The sequence below is a fragment of the Pelmatolapia mariae genome, linkage group LG23, assembly GCF_036321145.2.
Source record: "Pelmatolapia mariae isolate MD_Pm_ZW linkage group LG23, Pm_UMD_F_2, whole genome shotgun sequence".
NCBI lineage: Eukaryota > Metazoa > Chordata > Actinopteri > Cichliformes > Cichlidae > Pelmatolapia > Pelmatolapia mariae.
The window spans coordinates 45,638,472-45,657,388 of NC_086246.1; the positions used below are offsets into that span (position 1 = coordinate 45,638,472).

At 41.0% G+C, this 18,917-nt stretch overlaps 1 protein-coding gene across 1 annotated transcript in view; it reads right to left on the bottom strand.

Annotated features, from left to right (window-relative positions):
- ncanb (neurocan b) overlaps positions 1–18,917 on the bottom strand; it is a 173,518-nt gene that overhangs the window by 92,237 nt on the left and 62,364 nt on the right. Inside the window, exons 8-9 of the mRNA XM_063465887.1 lie at positions 17,905–18,774; positions 10,666–11,865 (exon numbers count right to left, since the gene is read on the bottom strand). Coding sequence (XP_063321957.1) covers positions 10,666–11,865; positions 17,905–18,774 — 2,070 coding nt within the window. The remainder of the gene's footprint in view (positions 1–10,665; positions 11,866–17,904; positions 18,775–18,917) is intronic.

Consider the following 18,917-nt stretch of genomic DNA (forward strand, 5'->3'; position numbering starts at 1 on the left):
GCACATCACTGAGACACACTAGAATTTCAGTGTACTCAAGAATGTAAATGAAATTTTAAAAGGAACAACCTCCCTTGGAAACACAGTGCGATGGTGTACATTTGTGTCTTGTTAAACTGGATCAAAAACAAAAATACTTTCTTGCTTGGTGAAGCTTATTTCCACTCTTTACTTGAAAATGACGAGCCATTTCCTCACTGTGATTGACACATATGCTTAAAAGAGATGAGGCCAATGCTGACACTGGCTGAGAAGGCAATGATTAATCTCCAAAATACTTCAGTTTCTATTCTATTTCTCTCAAATCTTTTCTGCAAAAATCTACAAATATGCCAAGCATGCTTGGAAACAGAGTTCTATTTCCATTCCTTTAGAGGACATTACACTTTTATCCGTTTCAGAGTTCTAAACCCTAAGGATAACTACTTCTTGCCTAACCTTATATTGAATGAGTTAAACTTTAGGGACTTGTTTTTTGTCCCTGAAATCTAGTCAGGTCTCTACAATGTGACTATCTAAATGGATTTAGGTCAGAAAATTGGTAATAGAAGGGAACACACACACACACACACACACACACACACACACACACACACACACACACATGTCTGGTTTGCTATCCTCGTGGGGACATCCCATTGACATAATGCTTTCCCTAGCCCCTTACCCTAACCCTAACCATTAAAAATGAATGCCTAACCCTAACCCTTACCCTAAACCTAACCATAACCTAATTGTAACCCTGACAGTAAAACCGCATTTTGAGTGTGAAAATTGCTTTCAACCCCGAGGGGACCTGGATTTTGGTCCCCACGGTGCAGAAAGTCCCCACCAGGATAGTAAAAGTCAGATTTTGGTCCCCACCAGGATAGTACGAACCCGTACACACACACACACACACACACACACACACACACACACACACACACACACACACACACACACACACACACACACACACACACACATGTCTGGTTTGCTATCCTCGTGGGGACATCCCATTGACATAATGCTTTCCCTAGCCCCTTACCCTAACCCTAACCATTAAAAATGAATGCCTAACCCTAACCCTTACCCTAAACCTAACCATAACCTAATTGTAACCCTGACAGTAAAACTGCATTTTGAGTGTGAAAATTGCTTTCAACCCCGAGGGGACCTGGATTTTGGTCCCCACGGTGCAGAAAGTCCCCACCAGGATAGTAAAAGTCAGATTTTGGTCCCCACCAGGATAGTACGAACCCGTACACACACACACACACACACACACACACACACACACACACACACACACACACACACACACACACACACACACACACACGTCTGGTTTGCTATCCTCGTGGGGACATCCCATTGACATAATGCTTTCCCTAGCCCCTTACCCTAACCCTAACCATTAAAAATGAATGCCTAACCCTAACCCTTACCCTAAACCTAACCATAACCTAATTGTAACCCTGACAGTAAAACTGCATTTTGAGTGTGAAAATTGCTTTCAACCCCGAGGGGACCTGGATTTTGGTCCCCACGGTGCAGAAAGTCCCCACCAGGATAGTAAAAGTCAGATTTTGGTCCCCACCAGGATAGTACGAACCCGTACACACACACACACACACACACACACACACACACACACACACACACACACACACACACACATGTGTGTGTGGTTAGGAATCTCATCTTCCCTTGTGTGTATGTCTCTATCCCACTGTGGTTACCATGAGGAAGTTGTTCTGACAGCATTGCAGCACTATTACTACAAGCAAGCTGTGGGCAGGAGGGTTTGCCTGTAGAAATATTTAAAACTCAACAAAGAAGAACTACTTTAGATGACCCCAGAGTGCTGCTTGCCAGCAGAAACTCAGAAAATTGTATAATTTACACCTTCATATCCTCTACCCATTTAGAGACCTTCCCCCTCTTGTGACTTGTAATTTTTCCTCGTCTCTGAATCCTTCTCGCTGGGACAGATCCGTGGGTGTGTCTGACATGCCCTACATGAAGAGACCGCTCAGCCCTTGCACCCGCTGTGGGCTGGCTGCTACATGATGCGTTGTGACTGATGCTGGGAGCCAAACACCGCTGCCACTGCTCTGCTCTGCCTTTAGCACCACAGAGAAGGAACAAAGTCAGTCAGGCAATCTGGCAACTCAAAACCCCCAGCTGGGTGCACTCATCCTCTCTGCTGCCACTCCTCTGTAGCTAGAAAATACCTCAATTCGAAATCATACATTTCGCTGTTAACCTTGATGGCAGGCAGCTCCATTTTTGACGGCAAGTGCACGCATGTGTCACTTGCTGAGATCCTGACAGGTTTGCGCGCATGTGTCTGACTGCAAATGGAGAGCGAAAACGTGAGAGGAACACGCAAGGATGCTGGTATTCAAATCATGTTTGGCAGCCATTGTTTTTACGCTCTGCCTAGTGACCTGTTACCATAAAATGAATGCCTAGATGCTCCGCATTTGGTTGTAATAAAAGTAGCTGATATTTTGTCTCATTTCTCTGACCTCGGAGAGGACAGAACTGTTACATACTTGTCTCTTTCAGCAGAAGGAAGCTGATTCCTGACATCTAATCTGATGGCACTTGAATGCTCCACTGTAACCTACATCATGCAACCAGGTGAGTGTTTTCTACTCTGCACAGTCACACAATGACTCCACATAAAGGATTTTATTCTGTCTGACAGCACCACGTCAAGCTCTCTGTCTCCATCCATCGCCCCTATCACCTCACAATTGGTGGCACACAGAGGTGATGTTGTTCTTTGCTTCACTGAAACTCTACAAACCAGCGGGATCCCAAAGTCTGTGCCTGACAACAAACACTCAGTTTTTCATTGGGTCAGAAAAAAAAATCCCTGAGTGAAATGCTCTCTGGTTTTTGTTCTTGTTTTTTTTTTTTTTTTTTTTTTTTTTAAATAGGGTGACATATGACCCGGGAGGGGTCTTCATTCATCTTCTTTTGAGTAGCTTCAAAATGAAAATGAGTACAATAAAACAGGCAGAGATGAGGATGCCTGAATGCTCCACCAAGCAGCTGATGGCTGTATCTGCTGTGAGATTTTACTTTTAGTTGTTTTACTCCTCATTGAGTCAGCTGGTTTGAATGTGACTCATTCATAAAGGCAACAGGAGCAAATGTTTGCCATATTTTGGCTGATATGGGAGTAGGATCAATTATCGTAAACTTGCAATACAAAAATGCAAAGTTACTGAGAGCTGAATGGGGGAAAAGACCACAAATGGTCACACAAAGGGGCTTTGTGCATATGTGAGTATAAAGCTGAGTAATAAAAAGAGAAATGCATGATTAGAAGGCATATGTTGTGCCCAGGGACACAAAAAACCTGAAGTTTAGTATTGATTGTTACTGCATTACTAGAGTTAACGCTGCACTTTTGTCTGCCTCCCAACTGATCTTTAGAGGGCTTTGAGATGAGAAAATATTCATAAAAACAACAACAAAACTTGTTTATCAATTCTGTTGCGGATTTGCTACCAGGAACAGTCAAGAGATGCAGTCATTCATCTGCCATAATGGGAGCTCTGGGTCATACAATCTAAAAAATAAAATACAGCTGCCTGTGATGGGGCTCCTAGAGGCTGAATAATCACCAGGTTTTGTTGTGGCAGCAAACATAATAAAGCATTTTTATGATGCCATAAAAACGCCTATTCAAGACTTTTCTATGCTTTTCCAAGCTTGCTGCAGAATATTAAACCAAAATTTTCACAGAGTATTAGCTTTACCAACTTAAGTGGCATGTCATTGACTTTTACATGTTTAAAGAATACTCTCCATTCCCAGAAGACAGTTAACACTGATAACAGATATTTTTGCTGGAGCGTTTTGGCTGATGTAAAATAAAAATTGCATAAGGAGCATGAAAATAAAAATTCCCTGGTGAAATTTACTCAGGATGGGTTTGTGTTTATTCATTGAAAACCAACAGTGCTTTGCAAAGGAGCAAGAATTTGTTTTTATATCACTGCTCAGTGTAATGTTAGATGATGACCTTGCCAGGCACAACGTTTGTATCACTGGCCCTTGTGCTTACCCACTTCTTGGACGTTGCTCAGCAAGTAAAGCTCAGCTTGACTTGCTAAAGGTTAATCGTGTTTGACTGAGCTCTCTGTACTTCATCAAGGCTGCTTTTGATTTATTGCTCTCTTTAGTCTTTACTCTTCTTCTTATGTACTTGGTATATGTTATTCACTCTGTACTTTATGGTATATTCCATATTATCAATTTTCAAAGGAACAAGACAAAAAAAATGAAAAGTCTTCCAAGTTCACATTAATGAATTATGCTCTTGCATAATGGAGTGTTTCATTCTTACTATGAGTAAAAATGAAACACAGTATGAGGAGATGCATTAAGGGGCAGATCCAACCATAATTAATAAAAAAAAAAAACTGCACCTAAGTTGCACGTATAGCTGGCTGAGCAATATAGAGTTTAAAAAAGGGCTACATCCATCATAGATGTACAGTCTATAGTTTGCTGGAGTTAATGCCATATGGATGGGTTTAGTCTATGACTAACAGTGTGATAGCACTGATGTAGTTTTCTTCTGTTCTGTAAGATCAAATGAAAGAAGGTTTTAAAACCAGCTGTACTGATAGTCCTGCTGGCCAACATCCTCTTGTAAACTGTGATTTGGGGGTAAAACAGGGGTTATCGATTCACACTTGTAAGAGATCTTTCAGTTGACTGGAAATTGAGACCATCTTGTTTATCTGAGGATACAGACCTAAAGGCTAATCTCAGGGTGGTAACACTGTGTCTGAACATTCAGGAAATACAAACTGACAACACAACAAGTAACTGTAGCAAGAATGCAAGAATGAAGAAAAGACTAGTTTGTCAGTAAAGCAATGGATTTGTTTGTTTCTGTTTGTCTCTGCTCTCCTATCCCTGAGGGGCAAATAACTGACTTTTTTTTTTTTTTTATAGCTGTAGTAATCAGTAATCATTTTGTAGGTTAGTTCTTCATGCTAATTTCTGCATCTTACTGTCCTCTTTTTTTCCTTCTCCCGTCCTCATTATTGTCTTAATTGAATTCACCTGCACCTTCTTACCCTTCTCCCTGGTGTATTTATTTAGTATGCATTTTCTCCCTCCGTATTCGTCAGGTTGCTGTCACAAAGCCCTCCTGTTTCTGCATATAATTCATTTGTGATCTCAGGATAATTTACTACATTTGGTTGTTTTGATTAGGACTTTTAGTGTTTGTTTTTGAAAAATAGACTTGTATTGAATGAACTTTTGTTCAGTCATACCTGTGTGCTGACAATAAAGGAGTTATTTTTTTGTAAATTTCCATTTTGCCTCTGTGGTTTCTGTATTTGGGTCCCGGCATGATTATTTCCTCAATGAATGACATCCTCTCCTTAGTAGACTTCACCTGAGACTAATCACTGAGATATCCTCAAAGTTATACATCTGTTTACAGAGAAACTGACAGTAGGATTTGATGGAAATTCAGTGGATTTACGACTGGTCTGCATTAATATCATTAACAGTTAATGATGTACACAAAAGGCTCAGTGTGATTCCTCAGCACAGTTGATCTGAGCTCATTTTCAACACTTTGGTAGTGCTGTTATTTCCCTGGTTAACGGGATACAAAGGGCCTATGCTCAGTCAGCACAGAGCGGTATGTAACACCATTTCATCCCACACCATGATGGAACCAAAAGTCCCTTAAGGCTCCTCTTTAACAAAGCCCATTCATTTAATAAGCAGCAGCCAGTGGCACTGGATTCGATTCGGCAGGAGTGTTTGATATGGAAAAATGGTGGAATTACACCATGAAAAGAAAGAAGAGAAACTTGGAGATGGAAAGTAGAGGGGAGGATGACTGATTAGGCAATGAATGGATTTAAAGTGAGGTGACTTCTTTTTTAAACGCAAGTGATTTTGCTGAGGCAGAGGATCCTACAGGGGACAGATACAGTTAGACAGCAATTGACTGCCTTGTGTTGTATCATGTTGGAGTTCAAGAGGCTATCAAAACATTATGCCAGGGAGAGTCATAACAATGACCAGCAGAGTAATAAAAGACATAAAGTCAGGGAGATGGGTAAGGAGGGAGATGAGAAAAGCTAGTAAGGCAGAGGGAAAGAAGGATAGTCAAGAAAAAAAAAAAGATGGAAGACACAGGGAGCGAGAGGCAGGAAAATCAATACACTTCTATATGCAGCATTGAGAATGTGCCCTCTCGCTGCTCCAGACAGCCTATCCAAGGACTCCAACAGCCAGCAGACAAACTGAACATCTATCCACAGACCCACACTGATAATATGCCACCCCAGTCTGTCCCTGTCTCCATTTATCTCCGTCTCCCCCTCCCATAAACACATACACACGCACGCACACATGCACACACTTCAACCTACTGGCTTTTCTCCTCCAAATTTAACACTCTAATTTGGTAGAGGGCTGGCTGCCATGTTATTGATGTTGCCAGAGGTCTGATCCATCTAGAGCCTGGGACAAGGCTTCAGTCAAAATGGCTATAACTCAGAGGCATCCTGCTCCCTGTTTGCCAGAGTATCAGACTAGCATTGGTAATTTAAAGGTTGGATAGACAGCCAATATTACTGTATGCACCTGCCTTGCTTCATCACCCCAAAGGGCTGGATGCCAGTGCTCTGAAGCAGTCGGTAAATTTCCATGCTTGTTGAGACACGTTGGATTGGAAATCAATTTTTGTAACTTTTCGTAGTTGCAAACTTCAACAAATGCCGTCTTTAGGATTATACAATATGGAAATTAAGATAAAATAAATTTTAAAAAGAAAATAAATGTCTCTACTTTTCACAGTGTTCACAGAGAGGGATTAGCACATATCCTGTGTGTGTGTTTGTATATGATGGTGTGACATGTGGGTTGGATTAGAGAGGTTTACCTCAGAGTGAGCTCTGCATGCTGGTGCTTCTTCACATATCTTTTTTCCCTTATGTATGTGTTTGTGTTTGAGTGTGTGTGTCCACCCATCTGTGTGGGTTTAGCTGGAGGCCAGAGTGACAAGGGATTGGAAAAGCTGGGTGTTTCGTTATATACCATTGTCTTATCACAGAGATATATAGCCAAACAGGACACAGAGGGGCTGAGCCTGATCAGACAGCGATGAATGAAGATCGGAAGGAAGCACAGACATGTAAAAAAAAATAAAAAAAATAAAAAGGAGGAGAGGAAAAAGAAAACATGGGGAGGAACAATGTGCTCTCTGGATGCCCACAGGACTATGGTTAGTGTAGTCTCTGATCATTGATTAAAGAGCTTTATGTTCTCCTACCCACAGCATTGTGGAGGACACGCTCACCTCTCTCCAGCTCTGCCTCAACCCTCCCGCCCCCTATTCTTACTTCCCAGGGCTGTCCATCCTCCTGCCCTTTCCCTTCTCTCTGTCTCTATCTCTCTGAAGTAATGGGCAGACAACCATTGCTGTAATTTCCTCTGTACTAAAAACTGACAACTATAAAAGGTCACACAGAGGAAGTGGTCTCATGCTTCTAATCACTCAACAAGAGCAGGGCCACTCAGTCCATTCAAATATCACCATGATAAAGACAAAATGTCCTCTACTACTGACTGTTTTCTTTTATTTTTCTGATGTAATAAACAGCTGGACACAGAGAATATAGTGTTTACATTTTTTTTAAATGCCCCTGAGCTGCAGTTATATAAACAGTTTTTTCCTTCTCTGAATAAAATAATTTGGCAGGATTTACACGTTCACTAAATTAAATGATTGCATAATGGGTCATGGTCATGCTCCATGGAAAGCATTCATAAAATGTGAAATATATTGAATGCATGCACCTCAAGCAAACAAGACAGAGTTGAGCCTACGTTATTGGTTTGCTGGGGTGCATTCGACTGAAATCAAAATCTATCTCCTCCTCCTGTTGTTATTAAATGGATGAAAGCTCATCTCCTGCTTTACAGCTCCCTGTAAACTAGAAAACATCACTCGACCAAATCTGATTTCTCCTGTGGGGATGACTTCATTCGATATATTCAGACTTTTTATTGTAATATATATAATAATTTTTAAATGCATATACCAGTCAAAAGTTTGGACACACCTTCTCAATGTCTTCATACTGAAGACATCAAATATATTAAAACAAGATATATGGAATTGTGTAGCAAAGACAAAAATGATAAATAACTCTAAATTTGGCTTATAGTTTAGATTCCTCAAAGTAGCCACCCTTTGTTTTGTTGACAGCACTGCAAACCCTTGGCCTTTTCTCAATGAGCTTCATGATGTAATCACCTGAAATAGTTTTTACTACACAGGTGGGCCTTGTCAGGGTTCATTTGTGGAATTTCTTGAACTCTTAATGGTGTGGGGACCATCAGTTGTGTTGTGCAGAAGTCAGTTTGGTACACAGCTGACAGCCCTATTTGACAACTGTTAGAATTCATATTGTGGTAAGAACCAATCAGCTAAGTAAAGAGAAACAACGGTCCATCATTACTTTAAGAACTGAAGGTCGGTCAGTCGAGAAAATTGCTAAAACTTTGAATGTGTGCCCAAGTGCAGTCGCAAAAACCATCAAGTGCTACGATGAAACTGGTTCACATGAGGACCGCCCCAGGAAAGGAAGACCAAGAGTCACCTCTGCTGCTGAGGATAAATCCATCCAAGTCACCAGCCTCAGAAATTGCACCTCAGATTAGAGCCCAGATAAATGCCACACAGAGTTCCAGTAAAAGACACATCTCTTCATCAACTGTTCAGAGGAGACTGCGCGAATCAGGCCTTTATGGTCAAATAGCTGCTAAGAAACCATGACTAAGGAAAAGCAACAAGCATAAGAGATTTTTTGGGGCCAAGAAACACAAGGAGTGGACATTAGAGCAGTGGAAATCTGTGCTTTGGTCTGATGAGTTCAGATTTGAGATCTTTGGTTCCACCCGCTGCGTCTTTGTGTGGCGCAGAAAAGCATGGAGGAAGTGTGATGGTGTGGGGGTGCTTTGCTGGTGACACTGTTGGGGATTTATTCAAACATGGCAACCACAGCATCCTGCAGCGACATCCCATCCCATCCGGTTTGTGTTTAGTTGGACCATCGTTTATTTTCCAACAGGACAATGACCCCAAACACACCTCCAGGTTGTGTAAGGGCTATTTCTCCAAGTAGGAGAGTCATGGAGTGCTGTGCCTGATGGCCTGACCTCCACAGTCAGCAGACCTAAACTCAATCGAGATGGTTTGGGATGAGATGAGATGAGATGAGATGAGAGGGAAGGCAAAAGAGCCAACAACTGCTCAGCATCTGTGGGAACTCCTTCAAGACTGTTGGAAAACCATTGCAGATGACAACCTCATGAAGCTCATTGAGAGGATGCCAAGAGTGTGCAAAGCACTAATCAAAGCAAAGGGTGGCTACTTTGAAGAATCTAAAATATAAAACATGTCTTGAGTTATTTCACACTTTTTTCCATATGTGTTCATTCATAGTTTTGATGTCTTCAGTGAGAATCTACAATGTAAATAGTCATGAAAATAAAGAATAACCATTAAATAAGAAGGTGCGTCCAAACTTTTGACTGGTAGTGTAAATCTATCTATCTATCTATCTATCTATCTATCTATCTACATATACATATATATATATATAAAAAACTGTACAGTAGGTGGGCCACGTGCAATGTGATTCCCAACAGCACCAGCTCCACGTGATGACATAAAACTTTTAGAAATGCACTTTACTGAGCAGGATGACTCATAATCCAAATCATGATTTTAAAAATGCATTTTCAAAACCTAGAAGCACAGATCTGAGGATGAATATAAGGCATTAGTTAAGGAGGATCATGCAATAAATATTGCAATCCTTCCACATAGATTCATTAAACATTGAGCAAACACATTTTGGTTGTTAAAACCAGACAAATTTCAGAGACCTGAGTAGACTTATACAGCATGCAGCATTTGCCGTGTTCATTTACTTTGAGGTTTTCTGCCACAAGTAGCAGGTGCATTAAGTATCAAAAGAAATCAATGTGATTGTGGTGAGACAAAGAGCACAGACATTGCAATTATTGTGAGTGTATAAGAAAACATAGTTGAGCCAAAAATGGAAGATCGAGTCAAATACACATGAACACAAAAGAAAATGAGACAGAAGAAGAGACCACAGTCTATTACGAGTTCCATCTTGTAGTTTGTGTCTACATTGATTTGTTGGGGACTCGGATCTCTGCCTGTTCCCAGCTCACCTAATTGCACTCACTGTGACCCGCTAATTACTTCACTAAGACCTAGCTGGTCTCATCTCACTGCACTACTTCTCTGTCTAAAGTTGTCTCCATACCAGTGTGGGAGGGTGGGACAAGGAATGAAAGTAAATGTGAAGGCACAAAGGGCAAACGAGGCTGGATTAAGAATGCATGATATATGTCAAAGCAGGAGACAGAAACAAGATGTAGAATGAAACAACAAGTGACAGACAGACCAAGTTGGGAGTATATGTTTTATATCTGAGTTAGTTTTAAGGTGGAGGGTACTGATGCTTTTGTCTTCAACTAATCTGCATACATAATTAAATAAATCTCTGCTGATTAGACAATCACAATGATGAAGACAATAATGACAGTTAATTCACTGGGAACAACATGAAGCTAACCTACCTGATGGGATGAGCCCAAATTCCCAGCTGGGTACAAGAATGCCAAAAGGATTCTTTGTACCAGTATCTTCTGTTGTTGGCGGGGTTTTATGTTCCTCTGACTTTAAGCCCTTGAATGGCGTCCAATGGCTTCCCACAACAAAAGACTCAGAAACGGCAGATCTGGATTCCATTTCTGTAGCAGCAACCTTGATGTCTGATACGGCAGTAGTCAAGTGAATGACCCCAGAAGTGGTTGTGGATGCTCCCTCGGGTGCAGGAGTCGATGAGAGGCCCTGCACGTTGGGTAAACTTGTAGCTTTCTCCTTGTCTTCCTGAGCCCATGAAATGGAAATAGATGGCTCCTCTGTATAAGATCTATTTTCTATAGTGGCTGCTGTGGTAGCAGGATCCACTGTCTGTGCATCTCTGGCCAGAAGCTCTGCCGTCGTCATTTCAGAAGTTGTCAGCATCTCTATCAAAGCCTCATGTGTGGTAATCATCACCTCATCAGTGCTTGTAACTTTACTGTCTTTTCTATAAATTGGGGTGAATCCGGAGTTTGAACTAACTTCCTCGCTGTGTGAGGAGGTAGATGAGAGCTTGTCAGTAGGCCTGTGAATGTAGAAGATCTCGCCCCTAGCCTCCTCTGCTGACTCTGTTTCCTGGGAGACCTGAGGTGGGGTTGTGGGCTGTTCCACCAGCTGCCAGTGGGACAGAGTTGTGCGCTCAGCCACAGTGGCAAAATCACTCTGGCTGAGTGAAGATTTCGACTCAGTAATCACTTTGATGCCACTGCTGTCCAAATTGTTGTCTTTCATTCCAAATCCAGCCTGCGCGTTGCTCCCTTCTCCACTACCCTCTATCTCTTTCTCTTCTCCTGATGCGCTTCTGGCAGTTGGAGTATTGACATTCTCTGTATCCTGTTCCTTGCCTTCACCTGAATAATTATCTGTGTAGTCCTGTCGAAGGAAGGTGGGCAGGGTCATCATCTCAATGGGTCCTGCTTTAGCTTCCATTGGCTCCCAGGTGGGTTTTTTACCCACATAGCCCACATTTTTAGGAAGGCCTAGTTTGGGAATGCGCATTGATTTGATGGCCCACTGAAACTGGGAGCTGGGAGCAGGAACAAAGGTAGGGTGTCGCCTGAGACCCTGAAGACTGGAGAAGTTGACATGTTCACTGGGTGGTGAGCTCTCAGTGGGATCCGATTCAGGGGTTTCTATAGAAAATACAGAGACAGAACCGACTAATTAAGCACAGCATCAGGGGATGTTATGGATCTAGAATTAGCAATTTAAAACCAAACACAGACTACATCAACCCCATGGAGACTGTTCAGGGAACATAGTTAAAAAATGAATGATAACAGCAAGAACACAGATTTGCTGTGGCCAGTGCTCTGAGCTGGAAATGGTGTGTGTTAACTGTATCTGATTTCATTCATAGTATTTGCATATTTCCTTTTTTCCCGCACCCACATTTTACGCAGTTATGAGATAATAGAATTCTGCTTTTTTCCCAACCGAATTGGAATTGGATTCAATTTGCGGTAATGGAAAGGGTGGATATTGAAGAATGAGGTAGGTTCATCGGTTGGTGCAACCACTCACCCACCCACTGATCAAGAACGAATAAATAACACGACATAAACGATGCAACTCTGCAAATAAAAGTTGCCCTACTTTACGACAAATAAACCACAGAGCAATGAGCAACCTCATGCCCTTAGAGAGCAGTTAGGAACAGTGGTCCTTGTTCTGCACTGCACAGCATTTGGTTAGAGACCAACAGTGAACTTTAAAAGCAAAGAATACCATCATTAGATGCAACACAAGACAGTGGAGTTGGAGTTGGAATCTATCCAATGGAGGATTTTAGATACAGTGGATGTCAGCCTGCCAGTAGGGAAACACAAGTCAGAAAGGGCTTGCACAGCCAGCCAGTCCTAGTTAAGTCTTGGTGAGAGAAACACTCAAATAATCAGGTCCAAATGTGTAAAAATAATCAAGTGTGTAAAAATGCATGTAAATAATGAAGAGGGAGTTCACCATGAAACAGTGCAGGTTGGAATGCCATGAAGTCATTCCTTTTATGCCTTTCTGTATCATTTGATTCCTGATTACACAAGCAACAATTCCATAATCTCCATCAGTAATATCCCTGTTTTTTTGTTTGCTCTTTTTTTTAAATAAGGAGTTAAATAAACAAACAATAATTCTTGGTTGCTTGATCAATCAGGCTGAGTGGCTATGGTTTCAAACTGATTTCATTCACACAGGATGCAACCCCCCCCCAAAAAACAGCAAAATGTTCCTCGCGCTTGACCGGAGCACAGAAATATCCAACACCGCGCTTTCCAATTGAGCTTGGAAAGTACAGTTTTTGTTCATCATATTTATCATGTAATAAACTAAATTTGTTAATAATTTAAACACATTATTTCAGAATGAATTATATTAACCAAGATCAAACAAAGTAAACAATCTAGAGTTCTCTCAGATGTGTTTATTGCCTATGGAGCCCATTTTCCCTCAAAGCTGCATTCTTGAGTAGAATTTACTCTTCTTAGTCTTGGTTTGTAACGCAATCACCTGCAGAGAACAATTGTAGTTTAGCCATGCCATGTTTTTCTATTATTTCCATAAAACTATATTTTCTACATTTTTATGCACTACTGCAACAAAATTCCCCAACCTAAAGTGTATTAAAATGTCTTTAAAATCTTAACTGTGCTTTTACACGTTTACTACGGACACAGTGTACCTGAGATGTAGGTTCAATTTTTCTTCTGTGTTCCTTGAAGCTGTAGTCAAATGATAATTTTGGCAAACTAAAAGAAGCAGTTAACTGCCATTTACTATAAGCTGGATGTTTTGGATATTTTTCTGCACCACTGGAGCTGATCAGTGTGGGTATTAAAGTTGCTGGAATTTGTAGACAAAAATGGGGAACCTCCTCTTCTGGAGTATATGCACACATGCCCACGAATAAACTCACACCAAAAGGATGGGAGGATGTATTCAAATGTAATTTCACACTTCTCTGTCCCTGTTTCTCCACTCCCTGTGGATTCTTTTACCTAAAACAAGTTCCCGCTGGTATACAGTTGCCTGTAGTGAGAGAAGCCATGTGGAAAAATGCAGGCGCACTTGCAGCACGATAAGCAAATGACTGGCTCCACAACAAGCTCCATCTCGATCTGTTTATTTAGATGAAGTGTTCCACTGTATGTTATCAGCTTACAGCTTTAAACCAGACTCTGTCTACACCATCAATAATTCATTCTGTCTGCATGTGTAACTCATGGATGATGTTCGTGGGGATTTTTTTTTTTTAGGACAGTGGTGCAGTCACATTACTGAGAGGTCTAGTTAGTGATCCCACCTTTATAATCATTCAGCCTAGTTTGGCTACCCTCAGTTCAGTTAACATGTCAGAAAAGTATAGCAATACAGCACAACAAATTACCTCAAGATGGACAACATGCACAAATATGTCTATGCATAAAATATTAAAGTGTATGTAAATTATTCAGAAGGTTCGCTGTTGCCGTATGCCTAAGTGAGGTTTACGAGCCTGAGGTTCATTTCCATAAGAGCCATGTAGCCTGGCGTAATTGTCCTATTAATAATCCAAATAGCTAATTACATACTTTTACTACACACACTGATGGAAGTGAGAATAATTAAACACATTAATCTGGTTTGATCATCTATGTAATGACCCATGTAATAAATAAAATGAGACAATTAGGCATAGGTTTGGGTGATTTCATGGCGCTATTTAGAGCATGGTTAGAGTTCAGCTCAGCTGCTGTAAATCTGCTGGTGGAGGGCTTGGTGGAAATGGCCAGAACTCAGAGCAAAAATGCTGCAAAATAAACTTATAATGAACCTCATTCAGACAGTAATTGTGTGCTTCCACTGAGTGGTTCTGCTGTGTTGACTCCACTTTAGTGGAGTAAACGGGCTGAAAGAATCCCTGCAGGTCAGGCAGACATGATATTAAATTGTGAGCGAGGAGACTGACAACAATAGAAAGAGAAGGAGCATGAGACAGAAGATGGTACTAATGCCAGCTCATTCCATCTACAGATATGGCATCTAATAAAAAAAGACTGAGGCAAAGTTATTGCATGGCCAGGTGAATCATGTCAGGAGCATCCACACTGAGTGAGGGTGTGAAGACCTCACTGTCTTCTAAGACTGGTATGAAGCTGGCAAATATTTCCTCAGCTGTGATTCTTGACCTGAATATAATTTGTTAACATGCTGTTTCAGTTTATTAAAATGTTCAAACTACTCATATTTTCTTGGCAAATAATTTAACTGAATGCTCTTGATGCAAAGAATTTTTAAGCATGTGAAATAAATGTGATCATTATATAAATTCCCATCTTAACAAATGTTTTCCTCCCCCTCAGTCAAAGAGACAAAACAGCAATGTTAATCGCTATCAAGTGTTGAGCCCTTGATGCACAACAACAGCTAATTTAGCTCATTGGTTCTACTAGACTTGAGCTGGGCAGCTTTCCATCACAGCAACATTAAAGAAAAAAAAAAAAAACTACACCTCACACTCCTTCCTCCATCTTTCCCTTTGTTTGCTTCTCCCTTCCTATACTCACGCTCCTCGTGTGTTGCTCACCCACATTGTAGTGATCATTACTGCCTACCTTCAAAGAGCTGGGGTCTAATTGGCAGAGACATGGATGGGGGTTAGAGTGAACGGCATTGCAGCCCAGCCTCCATGTTAATTGGATAAGGTTGTGAATAATGCATGCGGACTAAAGGATGGATTTTCATTAATACCTTGGGATTGGGTTGCTATGGGATTTCAGGTAGCACAGCAGTGAGTATTTATATTAATAAAGCCAGCAATCGCTAGGTGAGAAAAGCCTTGCACCTTTATTGAATCATTCTTTTGGCTGCTGGTGTGAATGTTTGTCTTACTTTGAATCTTTCCTATTTAGCTGGCGCCATGGATGTGTTATTTGTGGCGGCCATTGAAGAAAAGCTTCCTGCTTCCATCAACCCAAGGTTGTAATACACTTTCTTTTTAGCCTTGCTTGTTTACCTCTTTCTGATGTGCTCTAATTTAGTATTATAGTAGAATACACTATATAAGGCAAAACAGTTGATGTGTACAATTTTGATGAGCTTTAAAGTCAGTATTTGGTAACACCATATTTTTTTTTTTAACACAGCCTGGACTCTCTTAGACAGCTTTCTTGTAATTCCTTTTACTATTCTTCAGGAATAGTTCTCCATTCTTCCTGAAGGACATTCAAAGCTCTTCTTTGGATGTTGGCTACCTTTTTGTTCTTTTCTTTGTCAAGATGAGGCAGTGTTGCTTCAGGAGTGTTGCTCTGGGGAAGCCAATCCATGACTCATAGTGTTCCATTGTGTTTTTCCATCCAGGTATGCTCGTACTGCACTGACCTAATCAATTAACTAATTTACTAATCAAATACTTTAAAGATGGTATTGTATGGTGGATCAAAATCTGATGGTACTTCTCTGCATTCATAATTCCATCAATTTTGACAAGATTTTCAACACCACTCGCTAAAATGTGGCCCCAAACCATGACAGAGCCTCCACCATGTCTTACAGATGGCTGTAGACACTCACTGTTGTGCCTCTCTCCTGACTTGCTCCACACTTGTTGATCACGGTTTTAACCAAAAATTTCAGATTTGGAGCCATCACTCCATCAGACCTGTTGCCACTGATTTTCAGCCCAGCTCTTGTGTAATTTGGCAGTTGTCAGGCTTTTCTTGCTGTTTTCCATCCGAGAATGGCTCCTTGACAGCTACACTTCCATAGAGACCATTTCCGACAAGGCTTCAGTGAACGGATGATGAATCAACTGAAGGGCCAGCTGCTTCTCTCAAGTCCTCTGTCAGGTCTTTGCTGGATACTGCTCTTCTGCTGCAGATAGTTTTTTTTTTTAGACCTGCCATTTCTTCTTTTGTCCTCTGTTTGTCCTGTTTCCTCAAAACTTTTAAGGACACACAGCAAACCATGCTAAAAATGCCTGTTTTTGGCTAATAACTCTTTGAAAATTCCTTTATTTTACCACAAACACTATTTTATGCCAATCAAACTGTGTTATTTTTGGCATTTCTGTAGATTCAACAGAAGAAATAGCAACAAATGACGTGCTTTTACAACAGGCTGCTATTATAAGGCTAGCTAAAGAAACAGTTTAAAATTTGTCCTTTGCTAAGTTGTCTGTTATGTGTGGACACAACGCTGGCTCGTCCCTTGAGTTAGGTGCCCTTTTTATGCTTGAAGGATTCGAAGGTCACTCTTAGGTGGCTTAACAAGCGAAGAGGCATTCCATTCAAAATGGCCACATACAGGGACTGGATGGAAAATGTGTGAAAGAACGGCCAATGACCAAAGAGAAACTTTGAAAGACCTTCAGAAAGCTGAGAGAACTATAGCCCAACGCCACTTTAAAACAATCACAAGAAAATCTGGCTCCTTGGAATCAAAGCAAAAAGAAATGAGGGGCTCAAGACTTTAGCACAGTATTATATATCAGACTTTGCACTCCAGATTCTCATATCTTCCTTTAAACCTCAGGATTTTATGACTTGTATGTTTGGGTTTTTTTGTATCCTTGTTAATCACTATGAAAGATGGATTTTGAAATGTTTCTATATTATTCTATATTATAATATTATCCACAGTTATTCCCACTAATATAGTCTAATATAGCTCCATTTCCTAAAAAAACAGGCTGTAAGTTGTCCTCTTTTAAACAAAAATACAAAAGGCAAAAAACCCATTTCATCACATTCAAATAGGTTTAAAAAAATAAGCATAGCTGTTACTCTTACAGCCTGCAATGTAAACAAAGCGCTTTTTCAATAAATATGAGAATGAAGGCAGAACATTCCAACACCCCGCATTACTGTATGTGCTGTGCCCCCTTTGTTTGTTTGCAATTACTGTTTAATTAAATTTACAGCGATACTTCAAATTGCCCTGCGGAGGAATATATTATAGCATACTCGAGGGGAAAGAAGATAGAGTGGAATGGAGAGGCAGAGACTATTTAAAAAGCATGACACAAACAGATTCTATATTTACCAGAGACATTCAAATGCACCCCGCCTCCATTTGAAACAAAACAGCTTCAATTTAGGCTCATTTCTGTTTCAATTTCACGTGTAGTTATTTGTTTTAAAGGGTAAAGTTGAATTGTAGATAGAAATATACATACAAATTAAAAGCTGAACTCATACCTTTAACAGCAGTTTGAGGGTGGTCAGCGATGGGGCTCGTTGTTCTCTCTCCTGCAGGGCTGCTCGTACCACTTGCCTCTGTGCTTTGGACTGCAGGTACTAACTGAATCAATGGCATCACCTCTTTCTCTTCACTGGAAAGACCTTCTTCTGAGTCCTGCAGCTCAGTCGCCGGACTCCTGAAAGAAAAAGTGCCACTTCTGTGCTCCATAATGGCATTATCTATGCTGCCCTTTTTCCCACTGGATTTTGGAAAACTTGGGTTCCTGCTGGGCGCTTCCCCCTGTGTTTGGTTATTTGTTGTCTTTTCGTCTGGCACCATGGGTGTTTTCTCTGTATCATCACCTTCCTCACTCTGAGTCCAGTATCTAAAGGGCCTCATAAGAGTGTTAACAAAATCAGTCAGAATACTATTACTGGTTTGAACTTGGGGCGTGGAAGTAGAAATTGAGGATAATGTTGGGGTCTCAGATCCAAAGTAGCTTCCATCTTCTTCCTCATGGGCAGAGCCTCCATGCTTCTCGAAGGTTTCAAAGTCAGAAACGCCCAAAGTATTGCTGTTCTTTAAGCTGTGTGACTCATTCTGGCTGGGTTCTGGCGTTCCAGGTCCATCCTGAGTTTCATCCCAACCCTCCTCAGGCCTTAAGTGGATGATCACATGCTCTTCGGAGATCTCAGATGAGTTGTTGATTCCAGCAATGGAGGGGACTCGTACTTCATCTAAGTCAACAAGGCCAGTCCAGGTGGAAGTCTTAGGAATAGAGGCACTATCCTGGGCTTCAGATAATAAGGACATGGCCTCTGCTGCTGGGTGAGGTGTCTGATACAAAGGCTGTGGCTCCGCAGCCTGCACCCCTGCTGGCTGGTGGGCTGCAACACACAATCACACATCAATTGACTTGTTTTGTCTTCTATGTTACAACACAGCCAAAAACCTCACATTCCTTATTTTTAAGAAGATTAAATCCAGAGTAGGACACATGTGTTACAGATATCACAAGTAGATCTGTTTT